The sequence below is a fragment of the Numenius arquata genome, chromosome 7 (genome assembly GCF_964106895.1).
Source record: "Numenius arquata chromosome 7, bNumArq3.hap1.1, whole genome shotgun sequence".
NCBI classification, from domain to species: domain Eukaryota; kingdom Metazoa; phylum Chordata; class Aves; order Charadriiformes; family Scolopacidae; genus Numenius; species Numenius arquata.
Genome location: NC_133582.1, coordinates 16,056,142 through 16,079,460, shown reverse-complemented (window position 1 = coordinate 16,079,460; position 23,319 = coordinate 16,056,142). Strand labels below are relative to the sequence as shown.

Sequence of the window (23,319 nt, the reverse complement as noted above, 5' to 3'; positions counted from 1 at the left end):
ATGATAGTTGGCATTTCATGAGTTTGGAAGCAGAAAGATTTTGGTGAGGTTGTGTAAAAGATAACTTTCAGACTTGGATTAAAATGTGTGGTTTTGAATATATCCAAACTTTGTACTTTCCCATCTGGCATTTCTTAATTTTACTTACAAGGTGGTTTCTAGAGAGAATTTTTTAGTTATATAAAATGAATGCTTACATTTAAAATACACCTCCGTAGGAGTGGACACTCAGTGATTTAGGTATTCGCAGTTTAAAACTTTTTCTTGATTCTGGTGTTTGTTCCTCCTTGTAAGTAGGAGGCATATTTTGAAAAATAGTGCAAAACAATCTATGCTGTAAATGTTTTGGTTTTGTGCTTTGGGTAAATATATAGCAGTCATAAGGGCTTACAGTTTTGTAAACACGCATAAAAATAAAAGAGAAAATGTACGAGAGACCTACTATTACTGACTTCAGTTAACTAGGTTTCTGTTACAGTTCCACTTAAATAAATAGGCGTCTGTGTTATGTAAAGTTTTACAATACTGTGATGAAAAGACTTGAAAGTCAAACATCATCCTTCATAGTTTTATAAATGAAGTTAATGGAATTTAGCCTTAAATTTGGCCCATTATTGTTATAAGTAACTTTTTGCTTTCTTAGGAACTTTGATTTGTAAGTTTTAATGCTTTTGAGCTTTTATTATAATTGCTTTTTGCCAATACTGTTAAATTCTCATTTGTTTTTATTAAACTTTTACATGATCTTTTCTTTTTTTCCTTTTTTTTTTTCCTTCCTTCTCCTCCCCCAGCTGATATGGGTTTTGCAAGATTGTTCAACTCTCCTTTAAAGCCATTGGCAGACTTGGATCCAGTTGTGGTGACATTCTGGTACAGAGCTCCAGAGCTGTTACTTGGAGCCAGACATTACACAAAGGCCATTGGTAAGTTCTGTGGAAGAAGGAGGTGTTTACCTCTGAGTTTTGTAAAGGAGGGCAGCGTTATAGTAGATAAGATGATCAACTGACCTGCTAGGTTTTTTTCCTGAAGAATCAGTAGATGGAGTATGGTCCAATCTGTAAAAGATGAATCCAAATCAAGGAGTTCGTTTTTCAATATGAGTTAAGGTTAATGTTAGACACTTTAAATGTGTTGTTTGTTTTGTTTTTAAAATGAAAATATTCTTTGCATTGGCTTATATGGTTTTCTGATATGAGCTCAGAAATCTTATAATCTTGTAAACCTTCAAAAGGGAAAGAGCTATGGTTGTTAAGGTGGCATTCTCTGAGGGTGCTTTATGTCCAGATGCTTCTATGAAGTGTGTGGCTTGCTAAGAAGGGCAGTCTCCTGCCCTGTGTGCCATCTGCAGATCAGCCACTCCTCACGACATATGAAGCTCCGTGTTCAGGAAATGCTGGTAGCCAGGCTCTTGTCTTCCTTCCCCCTTAGTAAGTTCCATAAGCACAGTCAGCCTTGGTGCCTAGCTGTTTAGAGAATAAAATCACTGAGGTGCACAGGAGGTATCCCGTCTGCACGATTAGGTGATACATTGAAGAGAACTGCAAAGGAAATGGTGTTCCTCTGTTAAAGGGGTTAAGTTTGTTCCTATGGGTACAGAGGGAGCTTTCTTGGCAGTTGCAGGCATTTTCCTGTTACAGAAGTTTTTGGAGATGCTACGTGGGCATTTGTTCAGAGAGTTACAAAACACTGTGCTATACTAGCATCTCAGCTGAATGTTCAGTTGGGTGCACCAACGCTTTTAATTAAGTCTCACCGTCTGGCTTTTTCAAATAACTCCTGTTTATCAAACTATAATATACAGCAAAAGGTTTTTTTAAAAAAAAAAAAAAAGAATGAACTGTCACCTGACTTTTCTGATGTGGACTTGTGCTTCACGTTTATTTATTGCTCTTCTCTTCCATTTGGAATCCTTCAATGCGGGAGGACCTGAGTTGGGCAAAATGCTGCTTGCTTTGTTGATCTTGCCTTGAATGTGCAGGAACTCTTAAGACTGTTCAGTTTTGCAGGCAAGTAACATACATTTCTATCCTTGGACAAAGTTACCAACAGGATTACCTTAAAGGCCTGTAAATTAGATGCTTAAGCTGCCCTGACTATGCTGATTTGTGAAACACGGATGTGACGGGACCAGATTACTGAGTGACCTGCCTGCATGGTACTGGGAAGTTACCTTAACTGACAGTTACCTATTATAGGTAGCATATTGTTTGCAGATTTAGGTGGTGATATGTGCCATTATCTCAAGATATCTCTTTTCTCTTTGAAGAATGAATTAGTATAATGCTGTTGTTTTTTTAATTATGTCATAAATTACTTGGCTCTTGCCCTGAGGGATCTGTAGTCTATACTAAAACATAGACAAGGAGTCTCCATGAAAATTTTGAGGATGCTGCTGCTTCAGAGAGATCTGGTTTTGCTTATAGTTGATTATTTCTGAGGCTTTTATTTCTTGTATCAGACCCACACCAGTGAATCCCCGGGAAGGGTGTGAATAGGTCATGTTAGTACCTCGTGTGCAGTGTGAGTGCTGAAAGCACTCAAAATTATTTGAGCAGCAAAGCAAAAAATATGGAAATGAAAACAAGGAAAGTTGCAAGGTGAGATATGTAGGCTGAGAGAAGGGTTAGAGGACCACATGACTGGAGAGAAGAGAATAGAATAAAGGTACCTGGAGGTGATCGATGTGCTGCTTTAAGGCAAAGGGAAGAAGTGGTGAAGAGTGACAGTGGTGGTGTTCATGCAGTTTATGAGTCCAGACTTGTGTTTGGCTTCTAGCATTATTTGCACTGAAGGCAATCTTAATGAGGTAAGCACACTAGTGAGAGTTTAACTTGAATTCTAATGTTCTTGGCAAGGGACACAACTCTTAAAGCTCTCTCTTAAATCTCTGTGCAAGAAATATAATTGTCTCATCTCCTAATATTACATAATTCTCAGGAGTCCTAATGTATCGCTTTTAGTAGTAACTCATAAATTATATAAGATTCTCATTTAACTGCTTTTCAGTTGGAAATAATAATTTAGAAGAAAGGTGATTAGATATAGCAATTTATGAAAAAGGAAATGACAGGCTATTTGGTACACATGCTTATTTTCTGTAGCTATTCTTTTAAGCCTTTTATATAATGTATAATTTTGTATAATTAGTAAATATCAGTAAAGTCAGGCTAAAAGCAATGTCATGCCAGCTTTAGTCTATTTTCTCACAATAACAAAACTGGAAGAGAGATTTGTGTTTGAATTTACTAGGAATGCATTGTCATCACTTCTCTACTACAATACACAACATTGTCCAACAGTTGCTACATAATTCAGATGTTTGCTTATGTTTTTACTGGCTTAGTCTTACTTTTTTTTTTTAATGTTTTCTGGATTCTGTATCTATTGTCCTTATCTTAGCTTCATATGTAATGTTAATTATTTCCAGTGTATTCATAATATCCCAGACACTGTCTACTACAGTGTCCAATTTTTTTTTTCTTGTAGTAAAGCAAGGTAGGCTTGCTTGCATGTAAATAATTCTCATACATGACCAAAGAATGCAGTTAGAATTTGTCTTTTTTCTCACTCAGGACTTTTGTCTGTTTTCTGGATCTGGTCTTACTTACGTTTTGTGGGTTTAACTTTGGGTAAAAATTGGACAAAATACAGTCTGCTTAGAAAGAACTATGTATTATACAAAACAGTGTATAAGCATATTTCATTATTTCAGAGGTAGTTTTTCCCCTTTATTTGATTTTTTCCTTCATGATAATGAAATAGTCTGCTCTTCATTTACTTGCTTGCAGAACAAATAGTTGTTCATCACGTATATAACATCATGTTTCAAGGAGATAGAGGAGTCAGGAAGATCTGTTGCTGAAAAACAGAAATAGCTTTTGCTTTCTGCATGTTAAAAGGATAGTAAAAAGCCCATGTTAGGGTTTCACAGGAAATAATATTTAGTTTATAATCTAAGCTCTATTTGTTAATTAAGTTTCCTACATAATCTGCTTACCAGAGTTACAAGCAATTAATTTACCGGATGAATACAAATTGGGAAAATGGTGGTATAGAAGCCAATGGTCACTTTCTGTTCTGTTACCCCAATACAAATCTGTATTAAATTTATTGTAGCCTGTGGAAGTTGGTCTGCATTTCCAGCACCACAATTTAAAAGCAGAATCTGTTCCCATGTGTTCATTGATCCTAATACTCTAGCAAAGAAGTAAAATGTGCCAATAAAAGTAATTTGAACAAGCTTCAGGTGAAACCAAGTAACTGCAAAAATGTAAAATGCTCGTGATCATCGAAATGTTAATAAAATTAGTGAACTTATAGAAAGTCTCCAGCACAACAGAAAATGCCTTTATACTCAAAATACTAAAGAAACAAGGTTGAAGTGGCAAGATACAGCGCTCCTTTCATTGATGGGCAAAGACTTCTGCACTATAATTTTAAGGAAAGTAAAGGAAATGACTGTGGCAAAATGAAGGAAAATGTAAGCTGACTTTCAGCTTGAAAGGAGACCTTAATCAGACATTTTTTTTCACTCTGGGAACATCAAAATAAAAAAGAATGTTTTAGTCAGTAAAGTAAGTAGTAAGAACTATTTTTCATCACAGGTTTTTGAAAAAGCGTGTGACAGTCACTACTATGATTCATGCTGGGGCATCTTGTAGCGTAATATCAAGGAAACAGCATAATTAGGACTTGGTTTTTATCAAGTTGCAGCTTGTATAGTTATCAGTGCTATCAAATAAGAACACGTTATCTTACCTCTATTTACCACTTGCATTAATTAAAGAAATAGTATATTTGATAAATGGCATCAGATGGCTTACGGTATTTTAGATAGTTTGGATTTTGTTGGCAAAAGAGTTCTTTAGATTGATCATTCAACCACCCCATAAGCAAGGCTGAAACACTGTCCTGCACCGAAAAAAAGATGAGATTATCTATTGTGAAAAAATAAATCTGAGAACCTGAGAAATCTCTATTGCTTTGTTACCTTTCTTCACTTGTCTAGATTATAAGACAGCAGGAATGTCAGAAATGGACATGTGGTAACCGCATTTACCAACCTGAACAAGATTTAGGTATAGAGAAACTGTAATTTAAAGCATGGGCAGTGCACTGTCACCTCATTCTATTTCCAGACTAGCATATGGTTATGGAAGCTGGAAATGTGTGAAAGGTAAAAGCAGATACCCAAATGCCTTTGAAAGCAAATGTCACAGGAAAATATTAGGTGTATCAAAGGGAATGAATTTATAACAAATGCTGGGATCCATCAGAGTTTCAACAACTCCATTCGACTTTATGCAGGAAAAAAAGAGGGGGAAGTGTCTGGGGTGTATTATGGAGGATTTAGGATGGAAATATGTGCATATGTGTTCCATATTGCCTATGCAGCGAGTCCCACACGTTCTGAGTGCATCAGATGTCCTTACTGTGCGCGCACAGATTGTTGGCACGCTGGCCGGGCTGTGGGGCCTCTGGAAATCTTGGCCTGATGCCTAAAGCTCTTCTGGTCTCTTGTTCTGGGAGGGTTGGGGGGAAGGAGAAAAAATAAGACTTATCTGGAAAATCTGGTAAACCAGACATTACAAATGGGGCCAACCAAAAGATGGAAAAGTCCTTAGGAAAGATGCACAGGGAAGGTTCCCCACCTGTGGTCTGTGGAGCCATGGGAGTACAGAGACTGCTTTTAAATATCCATGAGAGATAGTTAAGAAAAGCAAATCGGTAGTCAGTCTGCTTCTGTTTGCTGCAAAGGGATCCACATTTGTGTGTGTTAGAGATTTTGATTTGAGGGGAAGGGGTTGTGGAAAAACTAGAAAAGAAAAGTAGGGAAGTTTGGAAAAATATTCATTTATGCACTCTGAAAAGAAAAACTCGGGCTGCACCAGGAAGGGAGCCTTGTTCATGCCCTGGGCAATGTTACACGACATGGGAAGTAATTGGATTCAGATGATATTTTGCAGTAAACTTATTTTGGCATGTGGTAAACTTTCTTCATGTTGATTATCACAGTTGTTCTCATGCTTTTTCTGAGAGGCAAAATATTTTAATACCAAAGATTAATTGTTGCTTTCTTATCTAGTTATTGCAGGTGCTGGATGATTTACTGCTGTTTTTTCCTCTTACTTGACAGTCATCTCTAAAATACTATATAAGCCCTTTTTTGAAAGAAGAAACATTTACTGCGCTCCACAATCTTACTACTGATATCACCTAAGAAATGTAAAGTTTTAGAAAGGATTATTAGGTCACTGAAATAGAACATTTTAAGACTACATTAATTAGTATTTTGGGAAACTTGAGATGCTGACAGCAACTCAAGGAATATCGTCCACATGATTGTTATACACTTTAAAACGCTGTTTTGAGATCTAGCATACTAGTTCCTGCCTTTTTCTAACTGCTATATTGCTCTTGTTTCTATTTAATGTTGATGTCTGGAAATCAGCTAGTAAAGCTGGTGGCCGTTGTCAGCTCTGAAGGGTCCGAGAGGCGTATTGGAGTGTGTACTAGCTTAATAGTCAGGAGACTGAGAACAGTGCAGTGCGTCAGACCCGTCTCTGCTATTGTAAAACCAATGGAGGTACTCTAATGTGGGGCAGACAGTAAAGTTTTATCTCTTAGAACAGCAAGCTGAGTCTCAGGAGACTTGGATTTAAATACTGATTCAGTCCCAAGTGGTGTATGTAGCTTACAGCATGTCATTTAATCCATCCTATGTGTTGTTTCATTATCTGTAAAGTAGGGATGCTGCTTACTGGTATCATCCTGAAGATCAAATCTGTTAATGATAATAGGAAGCTTCAGTACAAGTGTGTTATGAATTTTTTTTTTTAACTCGGGTTAGGTGGGATTGCTTCTCAAGTAGACATTGTGGCAATAGCTGTGATTGAAATGTAATTCTGCTGTCATAGCAGTTTATTTCTTTACCTGTCCAATAGATGTGCTTATAGTTATGTAGAAGTTATTCTCAGTGTGTCATTAGAAATAGTTGTATGGCTGAACCCTGTAGTAACAGAAATGTTAAGATATTGTAAAGCACTCTGTTCAGAAGTACAAATAAGCCCCTCTGTTCTAAGATGCAGGATTTAGTCGCGTGCATTCCTCTCTGTTGACTGAAATAAGGTAGACATCAAAAGCTTTAATAACTCCCAGAAAAGACTGTCATGGCTTGTGAATTGGAACAGTCCAGGAAAATACTCTTCACACATGTTCCTTGTTATAACTTAATCTACCAGATAGCAGGCCTTTTGCTCACCTTATGTTAGCTCTGAAGGTGTTGACGTGTTGGACCTAGTAAAAAGTTGTAATAGTTAATGACACAAGCCAAGTGAGAGCACAAAACAGATTATAAACTCGTTGTCTCTCTTCATTTAGCATGGATTTAACCTCCAGAGAGCTCCATTGGGTACAGAAAAGCTATTTTTTAAAAATTCTGCATTTAATTAGGAAAAAAAAGTGTATTTCCCTTTCAGAGAATATGTATTGCTCACTGCTCATTTGCTACAGTTCAGAAGAGCACAGAAAATGGCAACAATTCTCTAATATGCTGTGCTATTTGTACAATATAGATTGTACGATATTGGACACTCACCTGCACTGATGGAATAAGATGGGGGAAAAAATGGAGGAGGAGGGGGGAAACTAATGATAAAGCACAGTAATTAGTAATCAGGGCTTCCTGGTCCTATGATCACAGGATTATGTCAATCATTTTTTTCATATGCTAAAGTGGAAATGCAAAGGTGTGGATGTTCCCTGAAAAGCTTTGTAAATATTATTTAACCAAACAGCTGCATATATATCATGGCTTTTCTTAATTCTATCATCATTGCAGGAGGAAATGGTAACAATTTTTGTATCAGACCTGCCTAATACTTTGCAGTATAAAAGAGACTTGTGACCTTTGCAAAGAGAAGCTTTCATACTTCCTTTACTTGCTGCAGTTGTTTGATATTTGGTAGGGGGAAGTAGCCCTGAGGCTACAAAGCTGCCTTTTGTGTCACTCACTACATTCCTTGTGCTTTTGATGAGTTGTCACGGAAAGAACATTTTATTTCTACTTTTGTTTCTGTGAAAAGCTTTGGCAGCCCGCCAAAGTACCTCTTGGACCCTCTGAGGTATAAGCACTGCTGTTGCTGGAACAAAAGTAGCAGTACGTTCTTTACTACATCTTGGAGATACTGTAGTTGGCATAAAAATAATAGCACTTTGCCGTCTCTGACGCATCTGAAGGCTTAGGATTAGGGAGAAAATGAGGCTGTAACACACTTTCCTTGCCAGAACTCAGTGCTTGTCCCAGTGACCTAATTCCCTGCCCTGAAATCACATCACCTGAGGCTGGAGCCCACTCCGGTTTCTGGAAGAAGAACTGAGAGAAGAAAGAAGGTGGAATCATCACTCTATTCTGCATTCATGCAACCATCACTGTGTTCTGTCTGGGAAGGTTGTTAGCCTGCTCTACTGCTAGCTAGTGTAGTTAATCTGTAGTTTATACAGTACTAGTCTTGGAGACACAACTGAAGAGTCGAAGAATTGCTGATGAAAATGTGGTATATAGGATTTGGGGAGCCAAGGGGGAGTACTTGGGAAGACAGGCACTGAAAATCCTTACAAAAGCAGTATAATGTTGGTAAAAGTTTAATTCTTGTGCTCTATGATACGGTTGTTAAGATTGCATTTTCCCTGCCTTGAGGATTCCTGTCTTCTTCAGTACATAGGCTTCACAAGGAAAATACAAGGTTGCATATAGAACCATAAACCTGGAATTTCCAAATTTTTGGATGTGAAGTTCTGTAAGTTAAAGATTTACATTCTTTAGCACAGTTTTTGTTTGCAATCATATTTTTGCTGCATGAGAGTGCTACTTAGGGCCTCTGGCCCTATTGCCACTGCCTGTATTAAATCTATTGTACCTGTGTTGTCAAGCTTACCACTGTAGTTTAAGTGTAATGTTGCAAGCTAGATAAGGTGTCTAATCCACAGCAGAAGTCTGAAATCATATGATTCAGGATCTTCATTTAATGCTGATATACTGAGGAATAGACATTTAAGTGGGAAAATAAATATTAGACAACCTAAAATAATTTTGTTTAGAGAGAATGAAGAAATCCTGGCCCACTAAAGCTCTGTAGAAAATTACATTTTATTTTGGTGAACTCAGAATTTCAGTCAAGATGCTTCAAAATTTTTAAGGTCTAGTAATTGAAATTAATTAAATACTTAGTACAAACATGAGAAGAGGACAGCTTAGTTTAAAAGGCTAGGTGTCGTGGTTTCGGCCGAATTTACCAAAACCGGACCGGCAGATGGCCCTTCCCCCCCCTTCCCCCCCCCAAAAAAGAGGAGAGAGGAGGAGAAAGAGATAAGGAGATTCAGAAGTTTAGAATGAACTAAACTACTTTAATGAAGAATTAATATTAAAATAAAAATAAAGAAGAAAATAATGAAATAGATACAATATATACAAAACCGTATCAAGCTCCCAGGATGACAGTCACATCACCGGTAGGCACTGGGGAAGTCCCAGACTGGACTCAGTGACGAATGGGAACTGGATTCCAGCTCTGGAGTCAGGAACACACGGATCGGGATCAAAGGCAGATGAACAGAGAGAGTCCTCTCTGGACGTCGGCCATCGCAGGAAGACCCTTGACCCTTTGATCCCTCAGCTTTTATACTGAGCATGGGGCAGATGGGATGGAATACCCTAGTTGGTCAGGTTTGGGTCACCTGTCCTGTCCACTCCTCCCCACCGATGTGACCCCTCTACGTTTTTTCCATTTCCGACCCTCTAAGGGGGCAAATAACGAAATTGGCTGACCTTGGTTGTTACAGCAATAAGTATAAGCAAGGGCCTCCCTGCATACCATTCCTTGGCATGGAGCACAAACATTGGGCTTATCGTTCTGAGAACGAGCAGTTTTCTCCACAATATGCCGTTAATTTCAGAGAGTTAGAGGAGGCCTAGCTAGGATGTAAAGTTACAGAACAGAAAATTGGTTCGGTTCTACCTCAAACCGGGACACTAGGATGGAGGCATACAGCTAAAAATAATGTGAGGATAATAGATTTTACAAGTTATTTGAATTAATATGGTCTTGCCTTTAAAAGTTTTGAATTATCTTGACTCTACATCATGTCACAGGAGATCACACAGTCTTGAAATAAAACATTGCTCTTTGCGCATTTGGCTGGCAGTGAGTGTCCTTCAGATTACTGAGGTATTTTTTTCTGTCTGCAGAACATTGGTCTTTGTTGCTCTACAGCATAAACTTCTGTTCTTCAGTCAAGTTCTGAGATGCTGTTTGTTAAAGATGGGTGAACATTGCCTAACTTACTCATGAGTGATAGCAAATTTCTGACCCTTGGTCCACTGACACAATTTCTTGCTTCCTCTTGAAAGGCCTGTCACATGTAAATATTTGACCCCATTCTCAGTTCTTCATAGAAAGTGTCAAATTTAAAAGGCAAGTAACCACTTTTTCCTTGACCTCTGTTTTGCTGACTAAATGAAGCGTATGAGAATTGAAACCTTAATGTATGAAAGGGAAGACCTTTCCCCTGTGTCCATGTGTGATAGCAACAGGTATGTTCTAGTCACCTTATCGGACCAAAGAAATGAGAAACTCCCCTTTAAAGGTGTATCATTATTATTTTAAATCAAATTTCTAGGTATTTAAATCCAATGTAAAAATTAATAAACTCTTTTTTCGATGGCATCTCTATGCTCCTAGGTCACTGTGTGTGAAGATTCCAGATAAGTTTAGAATCTGCTGCTCTACTCAGCATGAGACACAAGATTTTCTTATAAAGACATTATACCTTTTCATTAGACTGACTGGTATTTATTTGAAAAAAAAAAAAAAAAAAAGACATGTTTGGTTCTGCAGCCACCTTTTGGATTTTTAGTATGTTGGTGTATTTTTTGTCCTTGCCTTAATTTGCACCGGAGGAGGCTTAGATTGGATATTAGGAAAAATTTCTTCATGGAAAGGGTTATCAAGCATTGGAACAGGCTGCCCAGGGAAGTGGTTGAGTCACCATCCCTGGAGGTTTTTAAAAGACCTGTAGATGTGGTGCTGAGGGACAGGATTTAGTGGTGATTTGGCAGTGCTAGGTTTATGGTTGCACTCGATAATCTTAAGGGTCTTTTTCAACCTAAATGATTCTATGATTTGAAAAATTTTGGTGAATCTTATATAAACTTTGTAGTTTTTTATAGGTAACCTGATTGCCTTGTTTAGGCTAAGGCCACGCTAACTAGCTTTTAGTTAACCTGGCTGTTGCATTAGCCCTTGGCAGACATAGAGGAGCTGTACTCTGGTGTCCATCCACTGTTTGCTTCCTTTACCAGCATTCAGACATGTCCTGGAGTTTAGACTTTGTGCTCAAATCAAAACAAAAAAAAAAGCAGGTTGGTTGAAGCTGCTAGATCAGACTCACTAATGATGAATTCCACAGATCGATTGCAGCTAAACAGATGTTTTCCCATTCTTAACTTGCTTTCTTTAACATAATTTTATTAAAGAATTATATAAGGCTAAGAGCTTGTTTATGTATTTCTTTTCTTGGATATAGTTAAGAAGCGTATTTTGTCTTGGACTATGTCCTGTCTTCAATGAAGCGTTGTAGTTAATATGCATGGGAAAAGATGTTTCATTTTGAGAATCAAGGCTATTGCTCAATAAATTGTCTTATTGTCTTAAATTGTCATAATATTCTTAAAGAATGTTTCCAAAATATTGGAACAAATACAGAAATGAGGTTATTGTGCCACAGAAAGGAAAGAATACATGAACATTTGTCTGCTTAATCAGCCCTATCATTAAAACAGCTATGTCAGCATCCTTTTGTACTTGCTCCTTGGCTACAGCACTAAAATAGAGCGGGACACACAGGATTTTCTCAGCTTTAGTGGCTGACCTATAAAGCTATTAGAGTCACAGGTTTTAAAACTGGGACATGGACAGCCATACAAATATTTTAACAATCTGTTCACCCAGGCATATGTATGAAAAGTCTGGTTACCAACCACAAATGACCATCTTTAAAAGGCCATTTTTTTTCTTTTATAGAATTATTATGTAATACCTGAGAAATATTGTTACAGTGCAAGGATATTTCACTGGTGAATAGGTTTGAACAGGACCTGAGCAAGCTGTTTGGTGAGGAGTCTAGGGAAAGGAGTATGCTACCAAGACCTTCACTCCCATCCCTTTCTCCAGAGCCAGGGAGAAAAACTGGCTTGCATTTGGGTTCAGTGTAAACTTTGGCAAAGTGGACAGTCGGGAATTCTTGGAGGGCAAAGTAAAAAAAAAAAAAAAAAAAACCCAAAAAAACCTCCAAACAACAAAACAACCAACCAAACAAAAAAACCCCAAAACAAACAGTAAAAACCTTTTACCACCTATCATTCCTGAAACCTAATGATAGTAGAGGAAACTGCAGGAAACAGAACCATCCTTATTGGAATGCTATGTGTTACTCTGGTATACTTATTAAGATCCTCAGATCTTAATGAGAAAACATCAGATGAGAAAACATTTAGTATCCAGTGCAACCTTGTAGGTCCTATATGGCCCTGTTGTCAGTGGTTCTGGGATGTAAGTTTTTAAATGGATACTGTCTGTAGTTTGCCTCTTATGTTTGGCGGTTGCTTTTAAACAGAAGTGTTATTTATAATGAAATTGTTATATGGTGTTGTAAGTTCCTCTTGTGCTAGAGGCAGATGTACACTAGATTAATAATGCGCTGTAGTTGAAAAATACTGCTTATGTGTTTTAAGCTTTGCTCCTATAAATGCCCACTTCTGAGGGGTGGTACTTCTTATTTGGGCAAGATTTGGAATAGATGTATTAATGATTAATCTTTTTTAGGGACCACAAACTGAAAACATGTGAAATGGCACTAGATAGGGAAATTGCTAATTATTGACACATTTTTCCACAGTTAGAGCTAAAGTTTGTATTTGGTTGACTAATATGAACAATGTAGGAGATAAATACCTATTAGGACTGCTTGTATGGATGAAGGTTTTAAACTTGCCAGGATTTAACAAGGCATTCCTGCTAGAAAAATGGCACATGTGGTAAATAATTGCTGTAAATTATGTATGTTATTTAAAAAAAAAAGACTAGCCAAACTTGGCAGAAAATCATTAACTGTGAGAATGGTTTCAATATGTGCCAAGGATGTGTTCGAGATCAGGTTACATAAACGTTAGATTCACGAAGGGAAGACCCTGACCTGCTGAGCTGCATGGCTATAAGATCTTTTTTCAACTGTTTAATCTTCACTTTACGGAAATTAAAGCTTCAGGTTTTCTGTACTAAGTATTTTGCGTTACTTTATATTAGTTCTTTGAAGCTCAAGAGTGTCTGGCAAAAGACCTAAAGGGTTGAACTCCAGCACTATGAATTACTGGAGACTATAGGGACTGATCAGAGTTAAAACTATCCTCATGCTTGACTTGTCCAGTTATGCCATCCCATAGAAAGTGCAGCACCAGCTTGGGAGATACCAGTGTTTATTCAGATGTAACTTCCAGCTGGTACAATCTCTGTCTTTCTGAATTCTCAAAGGGTTTAAAATGTGCTCTCTGCATTAATCCCAGTCAGGCAGCGGGAACGCGCTGCCTTGGTGGCTCTGCTCTCACACAGTTCAGCTGATGAAGGAGAAACAGTTTGGAAGTTTGCTGTGTCACATCAGGGAGATTTCCCAGTTCAGCTTTGCTGCCAACAAGAATACTAGATTTTTATTAATTTTTTTTTTCTTTAAAAGGAAAAGGTCGGTCTGGATAGAGCAGTAATGAATAGGATGGCGAGCAGTGGCCCAGTCTCTCCCTCACTCTGTGATGGACACTGAGCACTGCAGAAAGCCATGAAAACCAAGAGTGCTGCAACTCCTTTACACTCTAGATAAACCATCTCCAAAAGGATTTGCTATCTGTTATGAAAATGAGTGAATAGATACTGTTTAATGAAGATGCTATTCCTCAAATAGCAAGTAATTTCCATTCTGGAGTAGATAATTTATGCCTACTACCCAGGCAGGAATTGTGATTAATATGCTGCATTAGCTGCTTGAGCAGATAAAATCTCAAGAGCTAAAGATCTTTTTTTCATGCAGATAAGGCTAATAAGAAAATCAAAGGAAGATAAAACCCCGAGAAAGTGATGTAACGTACAGGGCAAGTTGTACCCTGTCGAAACTGTTAAGTCTGAATGAAATGTTATCAGACTTCCCTGCAAATGAAGTAGGGAGAAAGGCTTATAAATTGGGACACCCCAAGCTCCACACCTGTAACATGACGGAAATGGAGCTGTCCTGATTCGGTAAACAGAGCGTGGTGGCTCTTTTTCCATTCCCTACGTAAAGAGAGTCGTGCTTTTTTCTTTCTTCAGGAGGCCATGTGTCTCGCAGGTGGCATGGGCCAAACACCACCATTGACAGCAGGTGGAGCTTTGAGTCTCACATTAGTTGCAACAAACAAGAGGCTTATCTTGGTGTTCTCTTTAGTCTGACTCTAATAAACCAAACTCCAGTTAGGTGATTTTTAATCTCTTAGACCTATAAAAGAGGAGTGAATTGTTTTCTGTATTTATGCTATTAAATTTGATTAAATCCAAAAGGTTTCCCAGAATCATCTAGTTTAACCTCAGCTACTAAGCAAGTCTCCACACTCTTGTATTGAGCAATCTGTGCTCATTATTCAGCTGATCTTAATGTCTTTTTCCAGAGTTATATCCCAGACACATATTTGTCAATGTAGCAAACTCATTTCTTTTCTGCTAGTAACCTTCTTCTCACTGACAAATTCACACTTTCACGTTAAGATGCATAATAAAGCATTCAGAGCACTAAGATAGGTGGCAATAGTAGTAACTAGAACGAATGCATGTAATCTAGAAATTTCTTCTACTGTAAACGAAACTGATGTTCTTGTCCACAATATATTTAATTTTGAAAAGCATATTAATGGGAAATTTATGAAATGGAGGTTGTTGGTTTTTTTCATTAAGACATCAGTATATTATGCTGTTGTTTTCTGTATGTACATGAGATGTAGATGAGACAGTTCCGGTATTGTTCTAGTGGGATTCAGTTGTGAAGTAGGATTTTAATTTTTTTTAAAAGTTTGGTAATCATTCTTCTACTCTTGACTAAAATTAGGATCTGATTTCTCCATTTTAACTAGCTTGCATTATTTGGCTAAACATATGAATCATTAGTCTTTTCCTTCTTAGTATTTATTTGGTTATCAATTATCTGTTTGGGATTGGTTTTAAATACATAATAGAACTTTTATTTCAGTGTATCTTTATGGGGGATTTGTGGTTTGGTTTCAATGGTTAGTTGAATGCCCTTTAAGCTATGTCATCAGCAAATATTGTGTAGGTTTCTGCCATAATTGTGAATATTTTAAGTGCTGGACTGCTGCTGTACAACTTGAAACAGAATTTGGAGACTCTAATTTTGATTGAAAAAAAAAATCTCTAGATTTTACTCTCTTTTATGTATTATATTAATGCATTATTTTTAAAGTACTGTAAGTAATATAAAATAACTCACAGTATAATTACCATGGTTATACAGGTTGTTGAGAAACTGTGCAGAAAAAAAACAGAGTGATGAAATACAGTAAATTTGCATGAATTATCCTCCTTCTTTCTTAGATATTTGGGCAATTGGCTGCATATTTGCTGAACTATTGACTTCGGAACCTATATTTCACTGTCGTCAGGAGGACATCAAAACAAGTAATCCTTTTCATCACGATCAGCTAGACCGCATTTTCAGTGTAATGGGATTCCCTGCAGGTAATTTATTTTCATTAAAGCGTCAGACGTAATGCTGCTGAGTTGATTTTTTTTTTTTTTTTTTTTTTTTTTCCCCTAGAGGAAACGACTAGTTGTTTGTATAGGTATGAAGAAGCTGTCAGTTTGATGGATTTGGAAATGCTGACAACTATGGAACAATAGCAGTGGCCGACAAACAGAAAATCAAACAACTTCTGTAGTTATTTCTTCTTGTGTGTTACTTAACCTACACTTTCAGAATTGTAAATGCTTCTCCTTTTTCCCCTCCCACCACAGATAAAGATTGGGAAGACATAAGGAAGATGCCAGAATATCCAACTCTTCAGAAAGATTTTAGGAGAACAACGTAAGTGACGACAACGCAACAACACTTCAGTGAATGTAGCAGATAGGCAGAAATTGGCTCCTATCCTCTGACTTTTATAGGGGGGCATTTTGGAGTATTTGAGTTCTAACGCTGTGACAACTTTCCTATTTGAATTAGCTGTTTTGCTTGAATGGTGTTTGCTCCCTCAGCTGCTTGTTAAAAGCATCAACTGAGTGGCCTCCTCATTTCTCTAGAAAGGGTTGTCATAAGTGCCATTTATTCTATGGCAGGCACAGAAAAATGAGCTTGCTTAAACCACTTGTATTAGCCGTTCAAGGTAACGTCGTTCATTTTGTGTGAGAAGGAATAGGGAAGCACCTCCCTGGTCCTTTTGACCAGCAGATATGTGGAGACAGTAAAGTAGCAGACAGAAGTTTCTATGGAAGGTAACGTGTTCAATAGATGGTGGTGCAAAGCCTATCGGAGATCTGAGAGTTTTCCACTTTTAGTGTTTCCTGGTGCTTTGGCTAAATTAGTCAAGTGGTGGTGATAGATCAGAGAGTGTAAGGAGCAACACAGACTCTGCTGTAAGGCAGAGGACATGGATTCAGGAGTTTTGGGTTCTGTTTCCAGCTCTGATGTGGATTTGTTACGCTGGCTTTAGGTAAGATATGAAGCTTATCTGTGTATGAAGCTTCTTTCTTTTGAAAACGGCTGTAGATAACCTCTGGATTTGTAGATTAAAGGCAAGGCACAGGTCATACTTATTTGGGGCATTATAAGGACTGTAAGGTTTGCAGTCCTTGGGGCTGGGGAGACAGAATGATAAACTAACTGCTCTGCCAAATTGCAGCTAGAAACAACTTAATAGCTTAGCTGTTGTGCTGTTATGAACTGCTCTACACTTTCTGTGGCAGAGTTGCTTTAGAAAACCAGAGTATAAACTTCAGGATTAGTTTCTCTGTCTCGTACCCATGTCAACAGCTTGTCCATACACTATAAATTTGCATGCTCCATGGAAATAATCTGTACACAGCTGATATTACTGCTACTACTGAGAAGCACACATAGAGTGTCAACTGCTAGATAAATATCTGACAAGTTTTCTGATAGCAGTTCTTTTTATAGTTTACTTATTAAGGGCTGGTAAGTGGTTTTATGATTACTTGGTACAGTTCCGTATTCTTGATGCTGTATAATTTCAGAAATGTCTTTGTTTAACTGTATTTTCCAGGTATGCCAATAGTAGCCTCATAAAATACATGGAGAAACACAAAGTCAAGCCTGACAGCAAAGTTTTTCTTTTGGTAGGTACAACCTGAAAATCACTGCGATGATATGAATGAAAAGCTTTTCTAATGGTAACACCCATGTCTGTTTTACTCTTTACTCATTTTACTAAGCTTAAACTGCTGGCATTGAAGATCTGAATGTCTTATCTGATTAAGATCTGCAAGGTGGTCGTATACCCAGCCTTACCCTTAGGTCTTCTGTGCAAATAGTATAGCGAGTATGATATATCCCTTGTTTCCATGGTGTTTCAGAGAGCTAAAGAACTCCCAAGAGTTAAAGAGTTTTTGAAGAAAGGGAAGAGGAAAGGAGAAATTTAATTATTTCCTGTAGTAATTTTTTTTTTCCCCTTCTTTTTCTTCCCTCTGATGATAGTCCATCTCTGTTCTGTGGGTGATTCCAAACAATATCCTTAAACGTGTATTTGCTGGTTACCTCATTGAGTCATTGTAGGTGACTACAGGGTTGCTCTGTCTAATACAACATCACTTCTGGATGCCTCTGTGATGACTTAGTGCTGTCTAAATTTAGGAATGAAGTTCAAAGTGACTTTGCTACTGCTGTGAACAGGGAGTCTCTGTAATGAGGATGTTAGTGCAGCTTGAGTTCTAGTGGTCTGTTTTCGTCACTAGTTACAGAATCAGCCTAGCAGTCTTGTCTCATGGTCCTGGCAAAGATTTGCTCTTTGGCTTGTTAGTAACTGCTGGATGATGACAGAAATAACTGTAGAAACAGAATAGGTTGGTCCCAAGTGGGTAGAAGGGAAGCATTCACATAAGAAGTATGAGATTTCAAGAAAAAAATAATTGAAATTTCTTAACTTACTGGGCATGCATTGGAATGATCTGGAGGAAGAGTCTAAGTAAAAAGATGGCAATAGTAAGAGATATCGTTAGTTAGCCCCTGAATTTCCCCCTGTTTTCCTACTAAAGGTGGAAGCCACCAGAAAGCCTGGTGGAAAGGCAAAGAAGCAAATGGGTTGCTGTCAGCTTATATGGATAATTCATTAAGGCTACGAACACTAAGTTGAGAGTCACCTTGGGTGGGTAGGCTACTTTTCCAGGGGGAAATATTAATCAGATCTCTAAAGAGCACACAACTAACTATAGGGTGGCAAAATATGTGTGTGTATATATATATATGCATATATATACACACAAAGGAACTTTTCATGATGGAGAAGTAGTGAGACAAGGTTATTACAGGGTGACTGAGAAAATAGATAGGTGTCTACCTATTTTTTTTCCCCTATATAATTGTGAGAATGGGAACAGAGATTTCCAAAAGTCTAAGGGCTCTTTCTGAACATTGTGAAGAACACAGTCCGCTTAGCAAGGTAGATTCTCTTAGTCAATTTTTTCTCACTGTTCATAATCTGGGATGAATAAGGGTACTTCAGTGCTCAGCCACAGAGATGGAGGCTGGTCTCGAATAGGTCAGTCTCCCGGAGCTCTGCATAAGAATGCCCAGGAACATGGACAACCTTCTTAGCTGCCTGGAAGAAAAGGTCCTGGGGGGTGTTGGTCAAAAGTCGGCTGAACATGAGTCAGCAGTGTGCCCAAGTGGCTAAGGCGGCCAATAGCATCCTGGCCTGTATCAGAAATAGTGTGGCCAGCAGGACTAGGGAAGTGATCGTGTCCCCGTACTCAGCACTGTTGAGGCCCCACCTCAAATACCGTGTCCAGTTTTGGGCCCCTCACTATAAGAAAGACAGTGAGATTCTGGAGTGTGTTCAGAGAAGGGCAACAAAGCTGGAGAAGGGTCTTAAGCACAAGTCTTATGAGGAGCTGCTGAGGGAATTGGGGTTGTTCAGCCTGGAGAAAAGGAGGCTGAGGGGAGACCTTATTGCTCTCTACAGCTACGTGAAAGGAAGTTGTAGTGAGGTGGGAGTCGGTCTCTTTTACCAAGTAACAACTGATGGGACAAGAGGAAATGGTCTCAAATTGCGCCAGGGAGGATATTAGGAAAAATTTCTTCACCGAAACCGTTATCAGGCATTGGAACAGGCTGCCCAGGGAGGTAGTTGAGTGACCACCCCTGGAGGTAAAAGACCTGTAGATGTGGTGCTGAGGGACATGGTTTAATGGTGACTTGGCAGTGCTAGGTTTACAGTTGTACTTGATGATCTTAAAGGTTTCTTCCAACCTAAATGTTTCTATGATTCCTGATGCCTCATTGCTGCACAGAGGAGGTCTGTATACATAAATTGCCACAGCCATGTTACAGCAGATACCGACAGCAAAGTACCTGCCTTATCTTGTCAAAGATCCTAAAAACCGGCAGATTTTAAAGGAAAGATGTGCATTGCTCTCCCAAATCAAGAGATTAGAAATGTGTCTGGTAATGAGCTTGGAGGTCCATGTATTCTGAGGCAGGCTACCTAAACTCCTTGTTCCTTTCCAAAGTAATTACAATATTCAGAGGTCACCTCAAAAAACTACATCTACTTTGTAACCTTCACTGATCAAGACTTTGTGCTAATGAGTACAGCAAGCGTGGGGCATGGAGAAAGTACGGCATCAAGTAGACCAGTGTGGGATAAGAGGAGAATATTGTGCCACTCTGCTGATTGATGTTGAATGGTAATATCTACATGAAGGGCAGAATGTTTTCCATCCAGGAAGAAGCATCTGTTCTTGCTGTCCTGCAAAAGTCACAGGCATAGTATTTATAGCTGTCCTGTAGACAGTCGAGCCTGACAGCGGGCAATCTTGAGAGCTGCTGAGAAGTATGAGACTGTTGATGAAGTCCAGTCTCACAGGCTTTCTATATTGTGTTGGCAGCTGCTACCCTGAAAACAAATTGTTTCCAGGCATTTTTTATTCACTTTCCTAGGAGCATCAGAAGCTACAGAAAACCAGATTTTGTCAAAGAAAATTGATTCGCAGTAGGCAGGATATCTCACTTTGAGTGATGTTACGTGTGTTATCACCTGGAATGGGCAAAATGATTATATTCTCTGGGCTGGGGGGGATTACTAAGGGAATGAACAGATCATTAAAAAGTCCGAGATATCTTTAGATCTTCTGCTGTGGTACAATAGCTTTATCTTTGAATGACAAGAATACAGGTCGTGTTTGGAGGCAACTTGTGATGAGGCTGTTATATGGCAGAAAACCAGAGGAGCTTTCTCTTGAGTAGTACTGCAGCAGCCAGTTCTGAGAAAGAAGTTTAGGGGCCAGAGGCTGATGTTCTATACACATCTGCCAATGACTACATCTGGTACTGAAGACCAGGGGTCACCTTATACAGAACATAAGTGTTTGTCCCTGCGGTCACTGGGGAGCAACTGGTAAGAAGAAGTTTTAAGCACCTGCAATGGTGTCACAAGCCACTAAAGCAAAAATTTTACATGTAGGGAGAGATGGTGATTTGAAATAAAGATACTGAATACCAAAACTGTTGTCTGTATTCATTGTATCATGTGAAGTCACTGTGTAGGGAGCCAAGAGCACATTAGCGGTTACATTTGTTAAGGTACACAGGAAACAGGTTTAAGGGTTATCTGACAACACAAAACACAGTAAATAAGTGTGCCATGTTGAGGTATATTTTTGGACAAGCAGCAGGAATCAATTTGGGAGCTGATTTCAAGTAAAGTGATGGGTGGAGAGACAGCCCAAATGGCTCTTTGTTGTGTTGTCAGTCTTTTGGGGTCCATGGTGCATAAAGTATAGCAATAAGGAGAGGTGGGGAGCAAGTGGTAAAAGTACAGAGAATTTGATGAAACCTCATCTAGAAAGCAGGATTAACTACAACTACTGAGAAAGGAAATACAGAGAATTATCTTTCTTGATGAGGATGAGTGCTTTTACTGAGGCTGTTTACTGTACTGTGTATATGGAATATAGAATTGTGTGTCAGACTTTTGATTTATTGGAGCAAAAAGCCCCAAATACTCATGCCAAAATGACATTCTTTTGCTGAATATCCAGAGAATTTTTGTTGGAAGCCTGGAAGATAGAGTTTGAGCTAAGATTCTCTTTGCAGAAGGAATTTTATTTTCACTGTTGAGTTGAATTAAGAGAGTATTTTGTGAGAGCAGGATACCGTATGATGTAATTTGAGCACCCAAATTTCCTACTGTGACTTTTTCAGAATGTGGTGAATAAATAACTAGAAATGGTACGTTGTCCCTATAATTCCTGTTTTATACTACTAATATATTGTAATCCTCTTTTATGGCCTGCTGCAGTCAACAGCATTCTAGCTAATAAGTTTATTATTGCTTTCTTCCTAGCAAGGAAGAAAGGTTGCTAGGAAAGGTCTGCTCCTCCTCTTTCTCATTTCAATACCAATTAGAGTGGGATTGGGAGCTGTGTGAGTGACAGAGTGCTCTGACTGTGGGATGTTGCCCTTGCAAGAGATGAAGATTTATTGTTTCTGTTCCTAAAGCAATATGACGAGTCCTGATCACGTTCAGTCTCTTCTGACACTTTTTTTTTCTTGTTGGGTCAGCAGTACAGAACAGTATAAAAGCTATACATGTGTCACAACAAAACACCATTATTTAGAAATGATGCTTTATGAACCTGTAATAGCTGAATTTAGTGTTGCTATAGCACAGTGGTTCAACTTTAGCAATTAATATTGACTGATAGGCTTAACTATTTCTTATGTGAGAAGTGCTTCACAGCTGTAGTGCTTTGATGGATATGCATTCTAGTTCTTGGGAACTTTACTGAACAAGCCATGCTAACTTAGGCTTGTCTGGACAAGCCACAAATAATTTAACAATCCACAATCCAAGGCATATAAGTCATAGTTTGAAAAAATTATATTTTGATAAGCTTTTTGCTATTTTTAATGTTATACTTTGCAGCTTCAGAAGCTTCTTACTATGGACCCTACAAAGAGAATTACCTCAGAGCAGGCTTTGCAGGACCCCTACTTTCAAGAGGATCCTCTGCCTACATCAGAGTATGTATTCCCTCTTCTGTGCTCTTCAGAGGTGTTTTCTTTCTGTAAATGCTAATCCCTGAAATGAGCTGACAGCTGAAAAGATTCACGGATATCTGCCTACATCCACAAGTAGTAGTACTTCAGGCATGCTCAGTAGAAACTGTTAGTGTAGTACTGAAGTATCTGTTATCTACTGGTGCCAGAACTGAAGGGTCGTGGACAATAATAAAGCAGTACCGTGCTGGTGTTGGAATATTGAACGTACTACCAAAGCTAGTGTGACAATATTATTGCAGTATTTGGGGAATTAATCTGTACCTTGTTCTGCCTTACGCAGCCTCACAGAGCCCTGTTCTCCATTGCCTGGTTTCATTGTGCCTTTCCCTAGGACAGTTGTCTGACCTACAGACAACTTCTGATGACCTCTTGCCCAGGGTAACAGCATGAGGAGAGAAAAGTGAAGAGATCAGTGCTTAAAATCCCACAGTTCCCTTGTTCAGAAGGCAGAGTACAGATTTTATATCTTTATATATTTTATTGTCATGAAAAAATCAAATGATATATTCAGTTCCTGCTGGCAGACTTTCCTCTTCCAGTTTCTGTTGCCAGTTCTTATAAGCCTGGTGGTTCGTAACATTATGATCCGTAGGAGCTGGCTGCAGGGAGACTTCCACATTTGCTTTCACTGCTTCCTCAGCTAGCAGGCAACACTGAGAGGAGGGAACAGCCATTGGACTGCAAAAGGAGTCTAGTTGAGACTAGTTGGGATTTTTTTTTTCTTTTCCTTTTTCTGTTTGGATAAGCCAAAGACTCCATAGCAGCTAGGATTAGGAACTGGTAACATACTTTAAAAAAAAGAAATAAAATTATGTCATGTTGATTGTATTCTGAATGCTGCAACAGAAATCTGAAAAATTGTTACTGGTCAACATCTACCAGTAATTTTCTATTTAGTGTTTATCTGATATCACTATCCTGTGAGAGCTGTAGCTCCCT

The 23,319-nt window shown here is 38.5% G+C and overlaps 1 protein-coding gene across 2 annotated transcripts in view; it reads left to right on the top strand.

Moving 5' to 3' along the window:
• CDK19 (cyclin dependent kinase 19) overlaps positions 1 to 23,319 on the top strand; it is a 120,795-nt gene that overhangs the window by 88,153 nt on the left and 9,323 nt on the right. The window contains exons 6-10 of one of the 2 annotated variants that reach the window (XM_074150283.1): positions 792 to 923; positions 15,681 to 15,824; positions 16,101 to 16,170; positions 17,366 to 17,438; positions 22,244 to 22,341. In XM_074150283.1, the coding sequence (XP_074006384.1) occupies positions 792 to 923; positions 15,681 to 15,824; positions 16,101 to 16,170; positions 17,366 to 17,438; positions 22,244 to 22,341 (517 nt within the window). The remainder of the gene's footprint in view (positions 1 to 791; positions 924 to 15,680; positions 15,825 to 16,100; positions 16,171 to 17,365; positions 17,439 to 22,243; positions 22,342 to 23,319) is intronic. The other variant, XM_074150284.1, reaches the window with a different exon arrangement.